The 18,973-nt window shown below is 38.7% G+C and overlaps 2 protein-coding genes across 4 annotated transcripts in view; one reads left to right on the top strand and one right to left on the bottom strand.

Moving 5' to 3' along the window:
- Positions 1 to 8,045, bottom strand: part of LOC119723116 (tetratricopeptide repeat protein 39B-like) — a 31,397-nt gene extending 23,352 nt beyond the window's left edge. Inside the window, exons 1-3 of one of the 3 annotated variants that reach the window (XM_038193655.1) lie at positions 7,991 to 8,045; positions 6,843 to 7,023; positions 5,891 to 5,922 (exon numbers count right to left, since the gene is read on the bottom strand). In XM_038193655.1, the coding sequence (XP_038049583.1) occupies positions 5,891 to 5,922; positions 6,843 to 6,878 (68 nt within the window). In that variant the 5' untranslated portion in view covers positions 6,879 to 7,023; positions 7,991 to 8,045. Of the gene's footprint in view, positions 1 to 2,146; positions 2,332 to 5,890; positions 5,923 to 6,842; positions 7,024 to 7,990 lie in introns of those variants that run through there. The other 2 variants (XM_038193656.1, XM_038193654.1) reach the window with 2 other exon arrangements.
- A 343-nt stretch (positions 8,046 to 8,388) lies between these two features.
- On the top strand, positions 8,389 to 17,703 carry LOC119723115 (DNA-directed RNA polymerases I, II, and III subunit RPABC1). The gene is made up of 7 exons (XM_038193653.1): positions 8,389 to 8,584; positions 10,658 to 10,746; positions 12,109 to 12,228; positions 12,595 to 12,760; positions 15,404 to 15,462; positions 16,009 to 16,087; positions 17,498 to 17,703. The coding sequence occupies exons 1-7, from the start codon at positions 8,528 to 8,530 to the stop codon at positions 17,561 to 17,563; spliced, it is 636 nt and encodes a 211-aa protein (XP_038049581.1). The 5' UTR covers positions 8,389 to 8,527; the 3' UTR covers positions 17,564 to 17,703.
- Positions 17,704 to 18,973: the final 1,270 nt, after the last annotated feature.

The following is an 18,973-nucleotide window of genomic DNA, read 5'->3' as shown; positions in this document are numbered from 1 at the left end:
TTAAATTGTGTGAATTATTTTGCAAGTTTGAGGTGCAACAATTCCTAGCTGTGACATCACAAATGTACGTTCACTTATAGTTACCCTTCGTTAAAAACCAGTGTATATTGCCGAACTCCGAATATTACCTTTACATACTTTTTGGTAATTCTATCAATTTAGCGTTCAAAGTGTGACAATTTTCCTGTCCCTGTTACCTTGGCACTTGGTAATTTGCCATTCAAATATAGAATTACTTTTAAGACAATTTTTTTATTTGTTGGGTAGGTAGTTTGCTATTCATAATCACTCTTGGAGGACGACTGCATTAAGGAATACATTAAAAATATAAAATTGTAGATGTCAGATGCAACAGGGACAGGAAAAAAAAGAACCCCAAATTTATAGAATGACCAATTCTGGCTTTTACAGCATCAAAAGTAGTGTGTTACTGGCACTAAAATACTAAATTCTGTTCCAATATTACAGTATCAATTACAAGGTAAATTCCTACAAGTGTAACTTACCCAACAAATATGGCAAAAAGTGGAGAAGAAAAATTCTACGTGAAAAATTAACATTCTCTGTAAATATAATCAAGGATCTACTTATACAGCCTCTTTTAAAAGAAACATTTTAATGTAAATCATTTTTTTTTTGTCTTGAGGATGTAATAATCGAGCCAACGACGCAGAAAAATCATGATTGCATTCAACACCTAGTATTTCATCACGCAACAGCGGTACAAAGTACCATGCAACGTACCACTCCGCATTTTCATACCTAAACATGTGTGCACTGTAGCAAGTTAATGTAACGCAGGCAATTAGTTTGACAGATGGTTTGGGAATACAATATAAGGAGGATTTCTTGTGGAAAAAAATAAACAATGGGTGTAACATTTAGCATAATTTCAGACATTTATAGATAGCATTTAAGATCCTGGACACCATCTGGAGATGAATTCATGCGTGTCACTCTCTGAAAGAAATTTAATATTTATACATTTAGATCCGAGTTTTTTAAAATTATTTTTCCCCATCCTCAACAAATTTTCAATGAATGAATTGCTTGCAAAATGTTTTCGAGGAAATACAAAGTTTATATACAGAGTTTTTGACATTTACATGGAGTGAACAAAACTAATTGATTTCCATAATATTCCGCATATTTTTTGGGGTCAGAATACTTAACTCTTTCAGTGCCAAACTCGTACATGTACGAGGTATATTTGTTAGTACAAAAGCGCCAACGTCGTACATGTACGAGGTTATGTTCGTAAATGTTCGTACTTAAAATTGCCAAACCTCGTACATGTACGAGGTAGAGTAAATATGTTATCATAAGGGGGGGCTCTCGCTCTTTCTAATGGTACCATTTTCATGCATGTACGACCTGTATTTATTTTTTCATTCGAGTTCTTGCGAGAGGGCGCAGCACTAAATCTCGTATTTTCTGCAAAAAGTGCGGAATTCCCCTGTGTTCAGGCCAGTGTTTCAGGGTGTATCACTATGTTTGTGACTACTTTTGACTTTCCAATATATCAAGGATATACCAGAGAGCAACAACAACAAATTTAGTTAGTAAAACTTATTTACTTTTTTTTTTACAGAATTTCGAACAATTAACAAAAACGTTCGAAGTTGGGCACTTTAGAGGTAAACTTTTCAAATTTTGCGGGCACTGAAAGAGTTAAAAACTGAAATCAGGTCTAAAGGCATAACATTAGAATTCTCATTAATACAAATAACAACGTTTTAATAGGAATTTATTGCATAAATATTAATACTACCGACCATGCATACCACTTTGTGTTAATTGTTGACATGTAAATTTATGTATAAATACATGTACCTGTACAACTGTTTGCCTATTGTATTAATATTATTTACCTACCAGTAGAAAAACGTATTTGCTACATAATTTCTTATTCGCTTTTTACACCTTTTTAAAAGTTAATCTATAACTGCAAACATACACATATCTACTGTACGCATGTTCATATAATTTGTACATTGTGCTACATGCAGTGTCACCATACACACATCCTTTTCACAACTTTCCCAATTTTGAGTCCATAAATTACAGTTTATTTATGTTAATTTCACAGAAAAAACACATTTGGCACTTAATTCCTCTCGAAATGAGAAATCAAAAGTGAACGTACATAAGAGATGCCTCAGTGCATCCTGGGATTGCTCCTGCCTCCTCACCGGATGCGGTTGCCGTCGACGACAAGGAACAGGTGGGCACGTCTTCAGATGCTATCATGACGAGGACGAACGATGCAAAATGTGCCTCAACGGATACGGTGGCGAAACAAAGAGTTCTACGTGTACATGTATATCGCTAGTACACACGTACCGGTAACAATAATAATATTGAAGATGTTCTATGTCCCAACATGTCCACACTATCAAAATGTCACTGACAGAGCCACCGACTATAAGTAAGCGTTATTTGATTCAGTGCAGCACACGCATACATGTACACACACACACAGCGACTGCCTATTCTGCCATACACTGCTTGTGTCTATGGAAGACTAGTGCACTCAGGCACGGAAGATCTATACAGACGTCATTTATTATGCCCCCATGTCTGCCGTTGTGGGCGGGGCTTACAGAAGAATATATCAATATTAATCAAGTTGGAAAAACTCTGTAGTGTGGACTGCACATAAGGCAGTTAATTTTAAGCTTTCAATTAATATTATATGTGTGGATATTTTAATGGCTTGTATAATTTTCTGAAATGTAATGCATCACAGATGTACAATAAAAAGGTAAGACCAGTAAAATGCAGTTCTTCATAAATTGAACCTCAACCATTTTTCGGGGGGAAATGTTTTTTATGTGATGTAATTCAAATGATTATTGTTCACTAAAGTATTGCTAGTAAGTACAGATGCATAGAAGTTTTATAAGTTGGTCTTTTCGTGCATAAATTAGCATGATTCTAATAACGAAATGTCACACATGTGACCTGTTCTGTCAAAATCAGACTCTTCTGGGCATATGGTCAAAAATGAGATTTTTGCATATTGTTAAAATATGTTCTTTCTCCTTTTAATAGGTGGTTCAGTTTTTGAAACCAGTCATTCCTGGGCAGAGTTATGCTATTTTGAAGTTTATTGTGTTGAAAAGTAGAAAACTGAAAAAATGGCCACGAACGTCACAAAACAGTAATATCTTTAACTGATACGCCTTAACAAATCATCAAAAATACTATATTTAGAGATCAAATTAGGGTTTCAAACATTTAAGGTATATTTTAGACATGTTCAGGATTACAAATATGCAAACATTTGAAAATGGAAAAAAATCGCCCTCACAGCGTTTTTGGGCCTTATCTTCATTTCAACCTCTGCCCAGAAGCGTCTGCTTTTGACAGAACAGGTCACACATGTGACCGATCAAAACCCACCACTAGGCTAATTCGCTGGAGGTCTTTTCATGCATCTGGTCAACACAATGGTGCTAGATTTATCCAATTCATTGGTGTTATGGGTGATCCTATACAATAGCACTGCCCGGCTCACAAGTGACAGTCTGTGAGTCAGTCAGTGAGATAGATGAAGCATTACAATTTATTTACTTCTTTACTTAAACTGTCATTAATTTCGAAAACCTTCAAACGTTCTTGTGTTCTCAAATAAACAAACGTCACAAAATCCTTAACCAAGTTTCAAATGAAAGTGTCTAAATTAGATGAAAATCCCTTTAAAACAAAATACTAGCCTTTGGAACATTTCAAAATTTATGTCCACGAAAAACGACATCTGGTCCATGAACCACTGGCATACTCACTCAGTCATAACCAATTTGCATATAACATAAGTGGGTGTGGCCAGGTTAACACATCATACTTCATGAATATTCATGTTATAGGGAGAAGTCATTGCATTCAAATCAATAACAACAGCACTTAGGTACATCTCTGAGCAGAGTGAAAGCCATTTTTAAAACCATGGCAGTGTCTTCAGCTTTGGCTATATCTCTGGCCCAAAACCCCTTTGCATGTCTTTTTTTGTTCAAAACAAAGGCTGATAACTATAAAGCTTTCCTTTCATTTTATGTGTTAATACAGCAAAAAATTAACAACTATTGAGCCAACAAAAAAATATAAAAAAGCCAGGGAACTGAAGTCAGGAATTAAAGCCAAAGCCGAAGCCACAATCATGGCCATGGTTTGGAAAATGGCCTAAGTGACAATTACCAAATGCAAGTCATCGGGTCACAATGGAACACATTCAAATGAGAAATTAATACTGGTATGCATTATCCTTGCTCTGCAAAACCACAAACCAGCTACAAATTTCCTAACTTTATAGTTATCTCAGATATTTAGTGCTGTGGATGAAAGCTCTCATGAATAGACTGTGCATGTAAGTACATGTACCTTTTAGTATTATTTGGTTCTCTCATTATGTTTGAAATAAGTACAATAACTGGCAACTACAAATTATGGCAATCGTGTAGTGTAGGGCCCCATTCCCTATAAGAGAACAAAATTTGCGGAAAGATTCCCATATCTGACGAATCACTAATTTTTCCCTTCAGTGACCTATCAGCCTTCAGAAAGTGATAATATGTCCTAAAAAGTCAAATTTAGCAGGGAAAATATTGAAGTCTTTGCTGAAAAACACTTAGAAATTTTCAGACCAGTCTCATAGGGTTTGTGCACAGGGTGACAAGTGATGGCCAGATATGGGAATCTTTCCAAATTCGCTTTGAATTTATTTGTCTTACCCAACTAGTTGGCTACATTAAGAACGTGCAGGTATGTCATAGATAGAGGGCAGGGTTTTGAATTTTTGAGGGAAATTTGGGGGTAAAATGACGATGACGACGACAATTTGCAACACGAAAATAAAGACAGCGATCAACGCGATGTACCATGAATGCGCTAATGCATTGAATTACATGGCACCAACCGTAAACCACGTACGAAAATCGCAGTTTCTACCCCAAGAAACTGTTCAAAATTACAAAAAAATGCGTCATTAGAATAAAAACCAGTCTGCTTTACGCTGAAAACGTCATTTTGGAATGATAAAAAAAAAAACTCTTTACTCTAATTTCATAAAAACTAACAAAACCTACACGACACGATGGCCCAAATTACTCTGAATATAAATAGTACATGTACCGGTATGGATGTAATTTCAGTAGAACATTACCGTAAATATTGGAATAGGCTCAGTGGAAAAAGCTGGGCGGTTTCGTGGTGTTTTGTTACATTTGCCTGGGTGGATGCTTTTCAATATAATTAATTTAATGGACCCAGAAATATATTTCGGATAAAACATGTTTTGCTCATATACCCATGACTAATTGAACAGTATGAAAATAATGCAATACTTTCGGACTTCGTATTTTGAACACAATTTTTCCTTGCCTGGCAGCCATTTTAGAGGGACGTTTTATAATTTTTAGTTAAACCCTCCTGCTGTCTGAACAGTCACAGACAGTCAAAAATTAATCCTCCTCCCCTGTCATGCCTTTTACACAAGCTAGTCACCAACAGTCAGATCATATTATAGGCAAGCACTTTTACTATTCAAATTCAGTCAACAGACAAAAGCAGGCAACCGGGAGGCACAACTAGCTTATCAATCACCTACAGTCAAAGCATAGCTGTATCAAGTTACATAAACAGTCACAGCCAGTCAATCCTGCTTTATGTAGGCTGGGAGCACTTAACTGTTAAAAGCAGTCACTTGATTGCTTTCGACTTCATGAAAGGACACCTTTCAAAAAATCTGGATTTAAATCCTCTCACTAACCCCAGAAAAGGGGGAAAAAGAAACATTCAAGGACAGTGTGAATATGATAGTCTTGTGTTTTGACTTTATTACAGCTTTGAAGTCCATTAGGAATTAAGGGTGATGACTTTAAATTATACTCACGTGACGGGAAGCCTCTCACAGGCATCATAGAACTGTTAGGAGAAAACAAAGTATTTATTTACTTCACTAACTTTTAAGGATATTATTACCTCATACAAAGTTGGTGACAGAACCTTAACAGTCACGCAATCAAACGAATTAGATTAAACTGCGTCTTGACCTCGAGATTCTGACATTTCAGCTGGCGCCTTCTAGATCTGGGCTTCGGTTACCTGTTGTCCTAGACATCTATAAATAAAACCTAGACACGACATCTATTATGCATTTACGTATAGGAAATAATGGGCAGGGTAGTTTGGGGCAGTACACGGAGTAACAGGCAGGCCAGTTTGGGGCAGTACAGGGAGTAACAGGCAGGGCAGTTTGGGGCGGTACAGGGAATAACATGCAGGGCAGTTTGGGGCAGTACGGGAAGTAACAGGCAGGGCAGTTTGGGGCAATTCAGGGAGTAACATGCAGGGCAGTTTTGGGCAGTACATGTACATGGAGTAACAGGCAGGGTAGTTTTGGGCAGTACAAGGAGTAGCAGGCAGGGTAGTTTGGGCAGTACAGGGAGTAACAGACAGGGCGGTTTGGGGCTGTACAGCAAGTAACAGACAGGGCAGTTTGGGGCAATACAGGAAGTAACAGGCAGGGCATTTTAGGACAGTACAGGGACTAATGGGTTCAATAATTCTGTTTATAAATAATTGAAAAATATCAACTGCAAAAGAACAATTGGAAAATATGTTGCAACTTGACGCCGCTTCTGCGATTGTGTAGAAAGTCTATGGAGAGTCAAGAACATTTTTTAAGTATTTCCTAACAAAATTGGAAATGTTTCTCAGTCCCAGATTCATGTCTTATCATCATTTTTGCAATGAATGACCTTCATTGATATGATATACGAAGAAAAAGTGGCGTCAGGTCGCAACATTTTTCTGAACAATTAATTAACAAAATTTTTAATAACCTGATCTTCGTCATCACTTCCGTCACACTCGGCCATTACGTAGAAGTATCAAAAATATATTTTTTTTAAATGCAAGAGGTAGAAAAATTTGGACGGATATGTCATCAAAGTTCGGTTAACTGCATTGAGCTGCATCCATCACTGCATGTGGGAAAGTGCACTACTACATCCTGTAAACCATCTGAAAATAAGAAGAAAAATTAAAATTTCATTTTTTTTTTTTTTCTAAACTTAATCTAAACAAACTCAGACAACCATTACGGAATGGATTGAAACTGCTATTTTGCATGATGGAATTTCAATTAGCCATAGCAACTGAGGTTTTTCAAAACGTATTATGCGCCATCTTGTTCACGGGGCAGAAAGAACACGCGTTGCTAGACGCGGGCGTATTTTGGAATGACCGTATGACGACTTGGACTGTATGACGACTTGGGCCTAATCCCGCCTATTCTGGTATTACTTTTAACATCATTCACTCTGCATGGTAACGCTACAGCAGTATAAATGGCGATCGTGTATCTACGGGCCTGGGTTCCTATAAGGAAACAAAAAACACTTTAAAAAAAGTTTGACCAACCAAACTAGTTGGCGACATTAAAAACATGCAGACCTATGTCCTACTCCTAGTTAAACTTTTGAATTTTGAGGGAAACTTTGGGGTAAAACGACGATGACAACGACAAAACGCAACACGAAAATAAAGATGGCGATCACTGCACAATGTACCATGAACGTGCAAGGCACGCTGAATCGTACGGCACCAACCGTAAACCGCATAGGTAAACCGTAATATCTTATTAGAAGAAACTGTTCAAGAATTACAAAAAAGGTGTCATTAATTGAAAGAAGTCTACTCTTGGTTTAAAAGGTCATTTTCGACTAATAAAAAACACACTTGACTCTAATTTCATCTAAACTAAATAGGGGCCCTACACTACACGATCGCCGTATACAAACATGCATGACAACATTAACAAGTCAATTTCGTCTGACATGTCTGATCATCATGTCAACAATGCCAAAGTCACCGTCTAGGCTGCCTGAAAAGCTCATCAATTCTCACATGAACTGTCATTTTTGCCTGTCGTAATTTTACTTCGAGTGGTTTAAGAAAAGAATTGGAGTATTTAGTTTCTTTAATTTACCTTTCTAACTTTTAACAAACTACCGGCATTTTGCCCCAGACGTCTAAACATGTTGTGATGATGTGGCTCTTGCGTGCACTGCTTTATTCGAATAGCGCCCTCAATTGACGTCCATCGGGAAGTCTTGCCAAAAAAATAAGTCAAAGAAAATTGTCCGTCATCTAAACTTCCTATTTCCAATTAAAGTAAAAACTTCCAAAACATATTGATACTACGATGAGTGGACATTTTTATTAGATATTTTAGGGTTTTTTTTTTAAATTTTTTGGTTAAAAAAAGGATTTTTATATGAGAGGCTTTTATATATGGGGGTAACATTTACTTTTGAAAACAATTTCATGCAGAAAGAGAAAGTCTGGCGCTCTCTGAGTAAGTGAGGGGTTTTTCATAAGTTGAGTCCAGTTACCAGTACAATATGTTTTACGCACAAAAACACATGCAAAAACGAACGTGCGTGATCGGAAACGGACTGGAAAAACTTGCACTTAGCAGTTTTCCTACTGTCTTTTTCCTTCACAGAAATAATATTACTGCATCATGAATGACGAGGCAGAGACGTACAAACTTTGGCGAATCAGAAAAACCTTGATGCAGGTATTTTCTTTGAGCCCTTTTTTGTATGTATTTTGTTGCGATGTTGATGATGCTGATGGTGCAATGCCAGCCAATGGGAGACTTTTGAGACGTTGGTGGCAGCAAACACACTTGTCCTTTTCAGCATTGTTTACATCTTATATTGAGCATGAGCGCTTTAGTTTAAATGTGACGTAAACAATGGAAAAGGACCGGTGTGCTTGCTGCTCAAATTTCTCCCATTGTCATTTCATTATTTCGCGCCATGCATTGCCAGCCATGTGCACATTAAATCCACATTGCTCGTATATCCATTACCTTTTAACAATAACAGTAAAGTTTAATGCATGTTTCAGTATAGTCCTAGTAATGCGCCTATCAATATTCAATTGTTGGACAAAATGTTGCAACGTGACGCCACTTCCGTGATTGTGTACAAAGTCTTTGATAGGTGCATAACTTGGACCCTACAAATCGCCTTTTTTAACATTGGGACATGAATGGTCTGGCTTGTCTGGCGTAGTCAACGTGCCTATGTTGGGCAAGATTTGGATGAAAAGTAAAATTTACTGTATATTGGCAAGGGCTCCACCATGCATGCTTCGCATGGATGCCATTTTCAAAATGGCGTCCATACGGTATTTGCGACTTAGCCCTCGCCGGTTAACAGTAAATGTCGCTTTTCACACCTGAGTGAAGCCAAGTAATTTCCATATGAAGCCTATAGTAAGCAAATGGTAAGACTAGACTGGTACACGTTCAACTTTTTGGAAAGATTGACCATTCAGTGGTGTGGTGGCATAACTAATAAGAGTGTATAGAACAGAGAGTAGGTACCAGATGTTCTGAAGGCTGGTTGTTTCATGCGGCAGTCTTTTTTTGGAAAGAATATTGCATCCTTATGCCACTTTTTTGTCATCTAAAGGCACCTATTATCTCAGTGAAGGTCAGTCGTTGCAAAATGTTGAAGAGACTTGAATCTGGAACTGAGAAACATTTCCTATTTTGTTAGAAAATCCACTCAACTCTCCATAAACTTTGTGCACAGCCAGAGAAGTTAGGACTAGATACTACATTCTTTCCCTTGTACCTTGTACCTTGTACCCTGTACCTTGTACCTTGTACCTTGTAGTTCGAACTCCCGAACGGTCCACCAGGGACTAAACTGGAAGTTGACGAGAGTGGACTATTAAATGTCTAGCAGGGGCTGTGATGTTTTTGTTGGTTTTGGATGGAGCTTTTGAAGGTTACAGAGGAAGTTGTGTTGACAGTTTGATGTGGTAGGGCATTCCAAATTAAAATGGTTTCAGGAAAAAAGACTGAATAAAGGGGGTAGATGTATGATGATAAACTTCAAACTGCTTGTTGTGGGTTCTCCTGGATCTGATAGTTTTCTGTCTGAGGTATAAGTTGGCGTCAATGTCGATGTCCTGGTTAAGAATTCTGTGGAGTGTGACTAGTTGTTGCGTCTGTCGCCTGGTTTCGATGGGATCCCAATTGAGGTCAGTGAGCATCTTGGTCACACTGGATTTGGCTCTATAGTCGCCACACACAAACCTAGCTGCTCTTCGTTGGACTTTTTGAAGAATGTCCCTGTTTTTCTTGGTTCCTGGGTTCCAAGCGGCAGAGGCATACTCCAAATGTGGTTGGACGATGGTTTGGTAAAGGTTTTCTTTAACAGTCTTTGAGCACTGGTAAAAATTTCTTTGCACAAAATTTAGCATCTTGGTAGCTTTGTTTGCCGCATATTGAGATTGTTAGTCCCATTTCAAGTTATATTGAGATTGTTTGTCACATTTCAAGTTATTCTTGTATTGCATGTTTTCAATACCTTAAATTTTGGGACTCTCATACACAGTATTGAGAGTCCCAAATTTTCGAAATAAAACTTGTCCTGTTCCCATTCATCTAAACACTGAATCTCTGTGACTTTTACAGAGATTATGCAGAATATTTTTTACAGTTTAAACATTAGATTTCAAATAAATGTATTTATTGGATTTCAAAATATATTTATTTACATCTGAAGTCATCATTCGGATTTGATGATTAGACTGAAATGAAAGTTGTTGGTTTATTGTTTTTTGTTTGCAGCTGTGTCACGATCGAGGCTACCTAGTAACGCAGGATGAGTTGGATCAAACACTGGACCAGTTTAAGGAACAATTTGGAGATAAACCAAGGTACTAATGTGAGAAGAAGTTGAATTCTCATGAGATTTATACAAATTTGTTGGTGTCGTTGCACTGTCCTTAACTTAGGCCAGTTCATTCAGTGCTTTCATTTGGCAATTGCGAACGTCGTAAGGAAACTTCATTTGTTGATGTCATGAAAAGTGCTTTGCCTTTTCTTTTGTATGAAGTGACCTTTTGTGGGCCTTTTATTTTGAACCCGGTCATCATTTCAATCAAATGTTATTAATTTATGTTGGTAATACATTAGTCTGAAAATTTGGGATTCTATTGATTAATTTGGAGACAGCCATTTTCTGAGTCGGCACTGGGCTTGCGCAAGTCGCGCTCGGGTAGTACGCACGCACTATAGGCTCCTTCGACCAATAGATTTACCAAAATGTGTGCACGCCTTGTCTTTAAGAACACGTTCGGCGTGTAGGCGAACGTCCACTGCGAAAACGGCTTCTCTTTTTGTTTGCCAAATTAGTCTTTATATCGGCCAGAAAATAAAAGGTTTAGTGTTCCTCCTAAGAATGTTTGCAAAAATTATATTTGAAACTGCGTCACCATTTAAAGAAAGGCAATATTGGGTTTAAAGGTATGACAACACACATGGTTTTAGCCGAGATGTGTCTTGGCGTATGTTCAACACCCTGCCCAGGGTATTTTGAACACCGCTTTTTTTCTTATGTTGTTTGAGAAAATTAAATCTCTTTTTTTTAATACTGATACCCACTTTACCAGTGAAATTTAAAGGGAATGTACATCATTGGCTTTTGCTGTAATTTTTAGAAATGAACTATTTGAGGGGTTAGTATAATAGATCAAATATTGTTACCCTGACGTGTTTGAAGTTTTGTGTTCAAAAATGCTTGAAAAACCAAGAAAAAACAAAAATGTTCAAGTAGTCTGGTTCCCTGACTCCACTCATGATAAAATGGATCATTATAGATGCCGGAAAATTGTAAGGTATTAGGGAACCAGTTTAGCTGGCCTGCACCCGTTCATGAACATGTAACCAAAAGCAAACAAAATTTGGACTGAAAAAAAATGGTAAATTTGGAGCAGTAGTTGAAAAATAGTTAGGTTTTCCAACGGTGGGCGGTCGACCACCATTGGAAATTACCCAAAAATGCCATTTTCTTGAAAATGACTTCACACCAGGTGCCATAATTTTACAGGATGCTTAAGACTGTCATTTACCAACATCCTAGTAAGGTATTTCGTAAAAACTTGTAGTTTTATTTTTTGATGTTTGCAAATGTTGTATATTCCCTTTAAAAGCATATTATGTGAACTAACTTGCATCAAACTTGGAGTTGCTCTTTAAAAAACATTCTTTAAATTTTGAGTTTGCGTTTATATTTACAGCGAGGACAGACCGGGAAGGAAGGACCTGACGATCCTCGTGGCTCACAACGATGATCCAACAGACCAGCTCTTTGTCTTCTACCCCGAGGAGCCCAAAGTGGGCATCAAGACCATTAAGGCGTACGTTTAATGCCATCAGAGGCTTTGCATGAAGGAGAAGTAGAATTTGGGAGAAGTCTGCAATTGCACCAAATGAGCGTGTGACCTGGTGGTTAGGGTTTATGACTCGTGAAAAGATGGTCAGGGGTTCGAATCCAGCTGCTGGACACATGGTGTGTCCATGGGCAAGCCATTTAACCCCCACTTGCATAGTTATCTGTTTACCCATGGTACCAGCATTAACCGGGGAGTAACTTGTCATGGACTCTCATCCCATTCAGGGGAGAATGGAAATGTTTTCAGTCAATTAATTCAAAGAAACCAGAGATGAACATCAGCCTGATGAGCATTATTTGCTCTGAACATTGTTGCTGTTTATCTCCGCAGATACTGCCAGAGGATGCAAGAGGAGAACATCAGTCGGGCCATCATCATCGTCCAAATGGGAATGACGCCCTCAGCCAAACAGTCTCTGAGCGACATGGCCCAGTGCAAGTACGTCCTGGAGCAGTTCCTAGAAGCTGAACTGCTGATCAACATCACCGAACATGAGGTACGTGAATAAGTGATCTAGATACCTTTGTAGCAGCGTTGTAGTTACTTCTAGAATTAGGAGGCACCTCTCGTTAGCCTTCTAGCATTGTCATTTTGGTAATCCTTATCTTTAGGACACCTCTATTTTTTACGAGTTCTGTTCAAAACTGACTTTTGCAGATGACTGTCCAGTACCAAAGTGACTTTTGCAGGCTAAAGCAGTCTTTTTTTTCTTCATAAAAACTCATGTTAGCTGCAAACTCATTTGTATTGCAGTCAGACGTGCATGTTGTAGTTCTCACAACACGAGTAAAAGCCCTACATAATGAAAGCCTGATGCTGATTGGCTGCTAAAAAAAATAAATAAGATGTTTAAAAATTTTTATCAGCCAATCAGCATCGAGCTTTCATTGCATCGAGCTTTCAAGTTTGCCATCTTGGTTTTTGAGTCTGTTTTCTGGTTGTCATCGTCGTCTTTTACCCCTTAATTTTCCTCATAAATCAAAGCCCTGCCCTCTTTCCACAAAATTAAACCTGCTGAAATTCAAGAAGGTGTCACTGCCAATTGTTCAGATGTGTCAAGAAATATCAGAATGTCAATTTTGAGTGTCATTTAGTCAACTGTTTCGGTGAGTCTTTCCCTTCCTATATAGGAACGGGGTCCTAAAAGTAAGGATTACCGTCATTTTTCGGGTGGTCAATACGCTATGACAAGTGGAAATGCACTTTGATTGACGAAATACCTCTGTCTGGAATTCCACTTTCTGAAACACAAATCCATGTAAAAAGTTGCCCTGGTTGATCCGTAACCCTTGAAAAGTCCAGAACCATTGGTGTTTGGACAATCGGACAGAATTTTGTTGGAAAAATCTGAGCTTTTACTCACCACCGTCAGTCTTCCGACATCGTGAACGTTGAGCACATACTTGATGCAAACCTAGCTGCACGGAGCGCGCGGAGTAATTTAGTCTGGTTTCCCGACCAAAACTTAAATCCCATTCCTTTAACGTACACACGCGAAGGGCATCACGCCTGTGTTTCTATTTTTTTCCCGCATATGATGCTGCCATACTTATGTGAAAGTATAAAGTTATAAGTATGGCCGCATCATATGCAGGAAAAAAAATAGAAACACGGGCGAGATGCCCTTCATGTGTGTACGTTAAAGGAATGAGATTTAAGTTTTGGTCGGGAAACCAGACTAAATTACTCCGTGCAGCTAGTGTGCATCAAGTGTGTCGGAAAACTGACAGTGGTGAGTAAAAGCTCAGATTTTTCCACAAAATTCTGTCCGATGGTCCAAACGTCAGTGGTTCTGGACTTTTCAAGGGCTATGGATTAACCTTGGCAACTTTTTACATGGATTTGTGGTTCAGAAAGTGGAATTCCAGACAAAGGTATTTCCTCTATCAAAGTGCATTTCCATTTGTCATAGCGCATTGACCACCCGAAAAATGACCATGCTAGAAGGCTAACGAGAGGTGCCTTCTAATCCTAGAAGCATGTTGTAGTGAAGTCTGTTTTTGAGTTAGCCTTTGTTCAAGACTGGATTTAAATTTTGTGCCCCTATTATTGTCAGCGTTTTCATGAAGGGATGAATTGGGTCACAGGGTGTTAAATACTGTTGAACAGTGGTTTTGAGAAAAACGGGTTTTAAGTTGGTCACTTTTTAAAATAAAGATTTCGCTTATTTTTGGAGCACATGCCGACTAATTTTTGATTCAGATAGTAAGCTGAGATCTTAAACTTCAAAGATGTACCAATTATAGTATCATGGACCAATTAATTGCGGAGTAATTAATCTCCATTGAGACTTGTCTGTTCGTGAAAACTCAAAATCCCGCACGCCTGTTGTTTTGGCAAATTGCCAATACCCATTGCTCATACTCTTTGCACGAATTCCTCTCTGCATGAAAACTTAAAATCCCACACACGTGTTGTTTTGCCCTTCGTGCGTGCTCAATTTGTCTCTTCGTGAAAACTTACATTCCACACGCAGGTTGTTTTTGCCCCATAGAACAACGTCATAGAGTTTGAATTTGTCTCTTCGTGAAAATTCAAAATACGATTCAGGTGAAATATTCCCTACATTGATTGTCATGATTTCGTTGATTTAAACTGATTTTGACCTGAAAAAAAATTCGCCAAAACGTTTTTTGCTGTCCCTTTTACCCATTTTTAGTGCTATCCAGGCCTATGTCGAGAGTCTCCCAATTTGTTTTTTAGCTGTGGGTGGCAGCTCAACCAATCATCATGTCTCTCCGTTAGTTAGTAACAAATCTTGACATTGTCTAATGCTCCTACGTAATTTGACCAATTTCAACCAAACTTTCTCAAAAGTATCAGTAGCCCAGCCCCAACATGTCACATGACCAAACTGGGGTCAAAGGTCATCATGGGGTCACCAGGGTCAAAAAGCTGATTATTTTTACTCGTAGCACTACTCCTTCCAGAAATTACATAGCACATTCACGTGACTCATGCATGAACACGAATTCGTTGGCCTGCAGCTTCAGAGATTTGATCGAACTTGTTTGGGGTTTTTTTTGGATAAATTATTTGCTCAATTTTATGCTGAATTATTTTTTGGTGCAATAAAATGTTAATGCTGTAAGTTAATCGTTGTAATTTGGTCCAAACCCCCCCCCCCCTCCCTCCGCAGTTTGTTCCAGAACATGTTGTCATGACAGCCGAGGACAAAGCAGAGCTACTAGCAAGATAGTATCCTTTGAAGAGTTAGGAGCTAACGTTTGTTGCTTGCGGAAATGGTGTATTGTGCTAGTTTATTGGAAAATTTCATCCCAATCTGAGTTGGAAACCAGACGTCTGTTATGTGTAGATGACGTGACATGGTAAAAAAAAAAGTAAAGTCTGTCACGAGCCAATGTGGCCCATCTGGCCGGTGTTTATTTCCAGTTTCAGTAGCATGGAACGACTGAGAATGTTGCTACTCCCCCTGGATAGGATGCCAGTCCATCGCAGGTTACTCCCCAGCTAATGCCGGTACCCATTTACACTCCTGGGTGGAGAGAGGCAAGTGGGGTGACATGGCTTGCCCAAGGAAACAACATATGACCAACAGCTGGATTTGAACCCCTGACCCTCTGATTATAAGTCACAAACCCTAACCACTAGGCCACACTCCCCCCCCCCTTCCATTTGACTAGGGACAATGCAGTAATACCAAATAAATCACTCAGCGAACCTGATGTTAGCAGAGGCATTAACGAAATGTACACAACATTCAACCTTAACCTTTGACCTCAGCAAACTGAAAGAGCACCAGTTACCCAGAATTCAACAGGGGGACCCCGTAGCCAGATATTTTGGACTCAAACGTGGACAGGTTAGTGCAGTCAGAAGGAATTGGATTGTCTATCAATGTTCATAGTTGGTCGTCTCAAAGGAGCCAGCCTATATAGTGGTGTTCCCTAACATGGCGCACTTCAACATTTTCCCCCCTCTGTTACAACTGATAATGTAGTGACCAACTGATAATGTATCACCAACCGATAAGGTCACACATATTGACCGATACTGTATCACCAACCGATAATGTAACAGAAATTGACCGATAGTGTAGTAAATGTTACTACACTATAGGTCAATATTTGTTACATTATCGGTTAAGACCGATAATGTAACAACAATCGACTGATAGTGTAGTACATTTTTACTACACTATCAGTCAATTTCTATTACATTATCGGTTAGTGATACAGTATCGGTCAATTTGTGTGACATTATCGGTTGGTGATACATTATCAGTTGGTTACTACATTATCAGTTGTAACACCCTCCCCCCACTTTCTTCATTCAGAGTTGCTCAACCTCTTTGTTGAAAAACTTCAAATTCATTCAGTTAAATACTGTAACTTTTACCGTAACCCTACCCTCCCCAACTCCATCAAAATCCATCCTCCCCATTTTGATGATTTGGGGGGACTTTGTCCTGCTGGCCTGGTTTGACTAAATATTGATGGAGTATGATGGACTTGGACCTGGAGGCCTAAAGCAAAGCATGCATTGGAAGCAGTGTGATTGATGGATGTTGGCAGACTTGGTCCAGTACTTAGTAAAAGACAGTAGGAAGTTAGGGTTAATAATGCTTGCTGTTGAACCTTTGTGAACAATTTCAGTGTCATGAAATTTAGTCCGAAATTCAAAAACTGTGGTGTCCGGAAATTGGGTACAAAATCAGCTGAATGTTCCCTAACGTGCCACACTTGAACAAATCTTGGAAAATCCCAAGTTGACATTTCAGAATTTCTTTAAAAGTTGAAAAATTCTGATAAACCATTATTATCTCTGCTCACAGACCCAAGTAGAAGTTTTTTGGAAAAGTGTTTTCTTATTTTGGGGCGCATTTTTAAAGGGTTCACTGTGCACTTAAATTAAACCAGAAATTAAACCAGAAAATCACGCCAAAGTACATTTCTAAACACAAGATTTATAAACAGGATCATTTATAGCCTGATGAAATTTTTTGCTCCAGCAGGGCGCTAGAGGCAAAACAAGTCAAAGTGTGTTACGTTAGGGGCCGCTTCACATTAGGGGACATCAACAATAGTTATCTTTTTACCTGACCTACTGACTGACTGTCACTTGTGAAATTACTTGCTTAAGTCTCAGTTTTCTCCAAAAGTTTGAAATTCGATTACCCCGTAACCCAAATGAATGGGCTAAGCATGCCCTCTTGTATGCATGCACAAAAAAATGTCAGCCTTGAGTAAAATTTGTCTTGGTTTCTTTTCAGGTTGTGAAGATCATCAGGCCTAGCGAGACGGCAGGAAGATATATCTCCTACCGCCTCGTCCAATGAGAACTACGGAGGAGCTACATCTTAATCCTCATAAGTACAGCCTAACCTGTGTAAACTGGCCACTCCGAAGACTGGGAAAGAGTGGCCAGTATAGGCAGGTTGCAAAACAGGGCATACTGATATCAAGTTGTTGGTCAATTTACCGTAACCCTCCAGGGTATTTTGTCTAGAAACCCTGCCAAACGCAGCAACATGCAACACTTGTTTAAATGACAAGCCTGCTGAGTGTAGCAAGATCCATCAGGTCAGAACATTTCAAGGCCAAACTGCCTCAGAGTCTGTGGTCACCAACTGCAGCAGGATACAACTGTGCCATTGTTCAATGGGACTGGCTCTCATTGTTTCAGAACTGGCTGTTTATGAACTAGTGTTGAATAGCTGAATGCATCAAAGTGCACCAGACTTTTCCACCTGATGCACTGTGTTGCGTCTGGCAGGGTTAGGGTTAAAGAAAGTGGAGTGTGTATCCATGTGGCCACAATTACATGTGTTAAGTTGCGTTCTCCATCAAACCTGAATTAAGACACTTCTGAAGTTTGTGCCTCACATTTTTCTGAGATTTAATCTCTCTTTTTGGAAACAACTTAAAGCTTCTTTTTTTACCAGTAATCGGAATGAAGACAATAATACTGTGAAGAGAACTTCCTGAAGCACTACAATTTTTTTTTGCAACAATGACCCAGACTCGATCGTCCGACTGTGAATCTCAAAATAATATCTAATATTAGATATCAATTGCTTCTTTATTTGTGAGGCGGTCTGGCAAAATGAGACAGAACTGGGCAGAGGTCAAAATGAGGTTTTGCGGGTATTAGGAAAGAGAATAAAATTCTCCTTACAATACTGTTTGTTGCAATTCAATCGGATATTCCATTGACAAGTTGTGGCTGTTTGAAGTTCGCATTTATCGACATGTCAACAAAAAGTAAAATACTGAGAAAAAGGCCTTTAAAGTTTCAAGTTTTGTATTCGTGAAAATGAAAGATGCCAATTGTTTTTCCTTAAAGAAACACCTTTCATTCCATGATTTTCATACTATTTCTTTAACCCTACCCTACCCCCCCCCCCCAGGCCCTTTTTGCTAGGACCATCCTCAATCTTCCAAAATCCTCCAAAATTATTTTCTAATGAAGGATACCCAGTGCATCAATCCTTCAAAATTGTCAGACAGTCCTGCCTCAAAAAAATGCATTCATCCTCAATCCTCCAAAATCCATGAATGTGCTTCAACACCATTCATCCCCAATCCTCCAAAACTGCCAGGAGGATTTTGGAGGATCGAGGTGGGTTAGGGTTAAAATATATGTAGTAGACATATCAAATAAATCTGAAAATTGAAAAGAAATCATCCCCATTTGGTTTTTGCATTTTTTCCACTATGGCCTGTGCCCAGTTGTCCCTCATTTTGCA

Source organism: Patiria miniata, unplaced genomic scaffold (genome assembly GCF_015706575.1).
Source record: "Patiria miniata isolate m_02_andy unplaced genomic scaffold, ASM1570657v1 HiC_scaffold_16, whole genome shotgun sequence".
NCBI lineage: Eukaryota > Metazoa > Echinodermata > Asteroidea > Valvatida > Asterinidae > Patiria > Patiria miniata.
The sequence above is the reverse complement of the archived record's forward strand: the minus strand, read 5'-3'. Positions and strand labels throughout refer to the sequence as shown.

Bases quoted from the DNA above. Each gene is read 5' to 3' on its own strand.
- LOC119723115 (XM_038193653.1), top strand. From the start codon at position 8,528: ATGAATGACGAGGCAGAGACGTACAAACTTTGGCGAATCAGAAAAACC. The intron at 10,747-12,108 runs GTACTAATGTGA...TTATATTTACAG, and splicing joins CAATTTGGAGATAAACCAAG to CGAGGACAGACCGGGAAGGA. The intron at 12,229-12,594 runs GTACGTTTAATG...TTATCTCCGCAG, and splicing joins GGCATCAAGACCATTAAGGC to ATACTGCCAGAGGATGCAAG.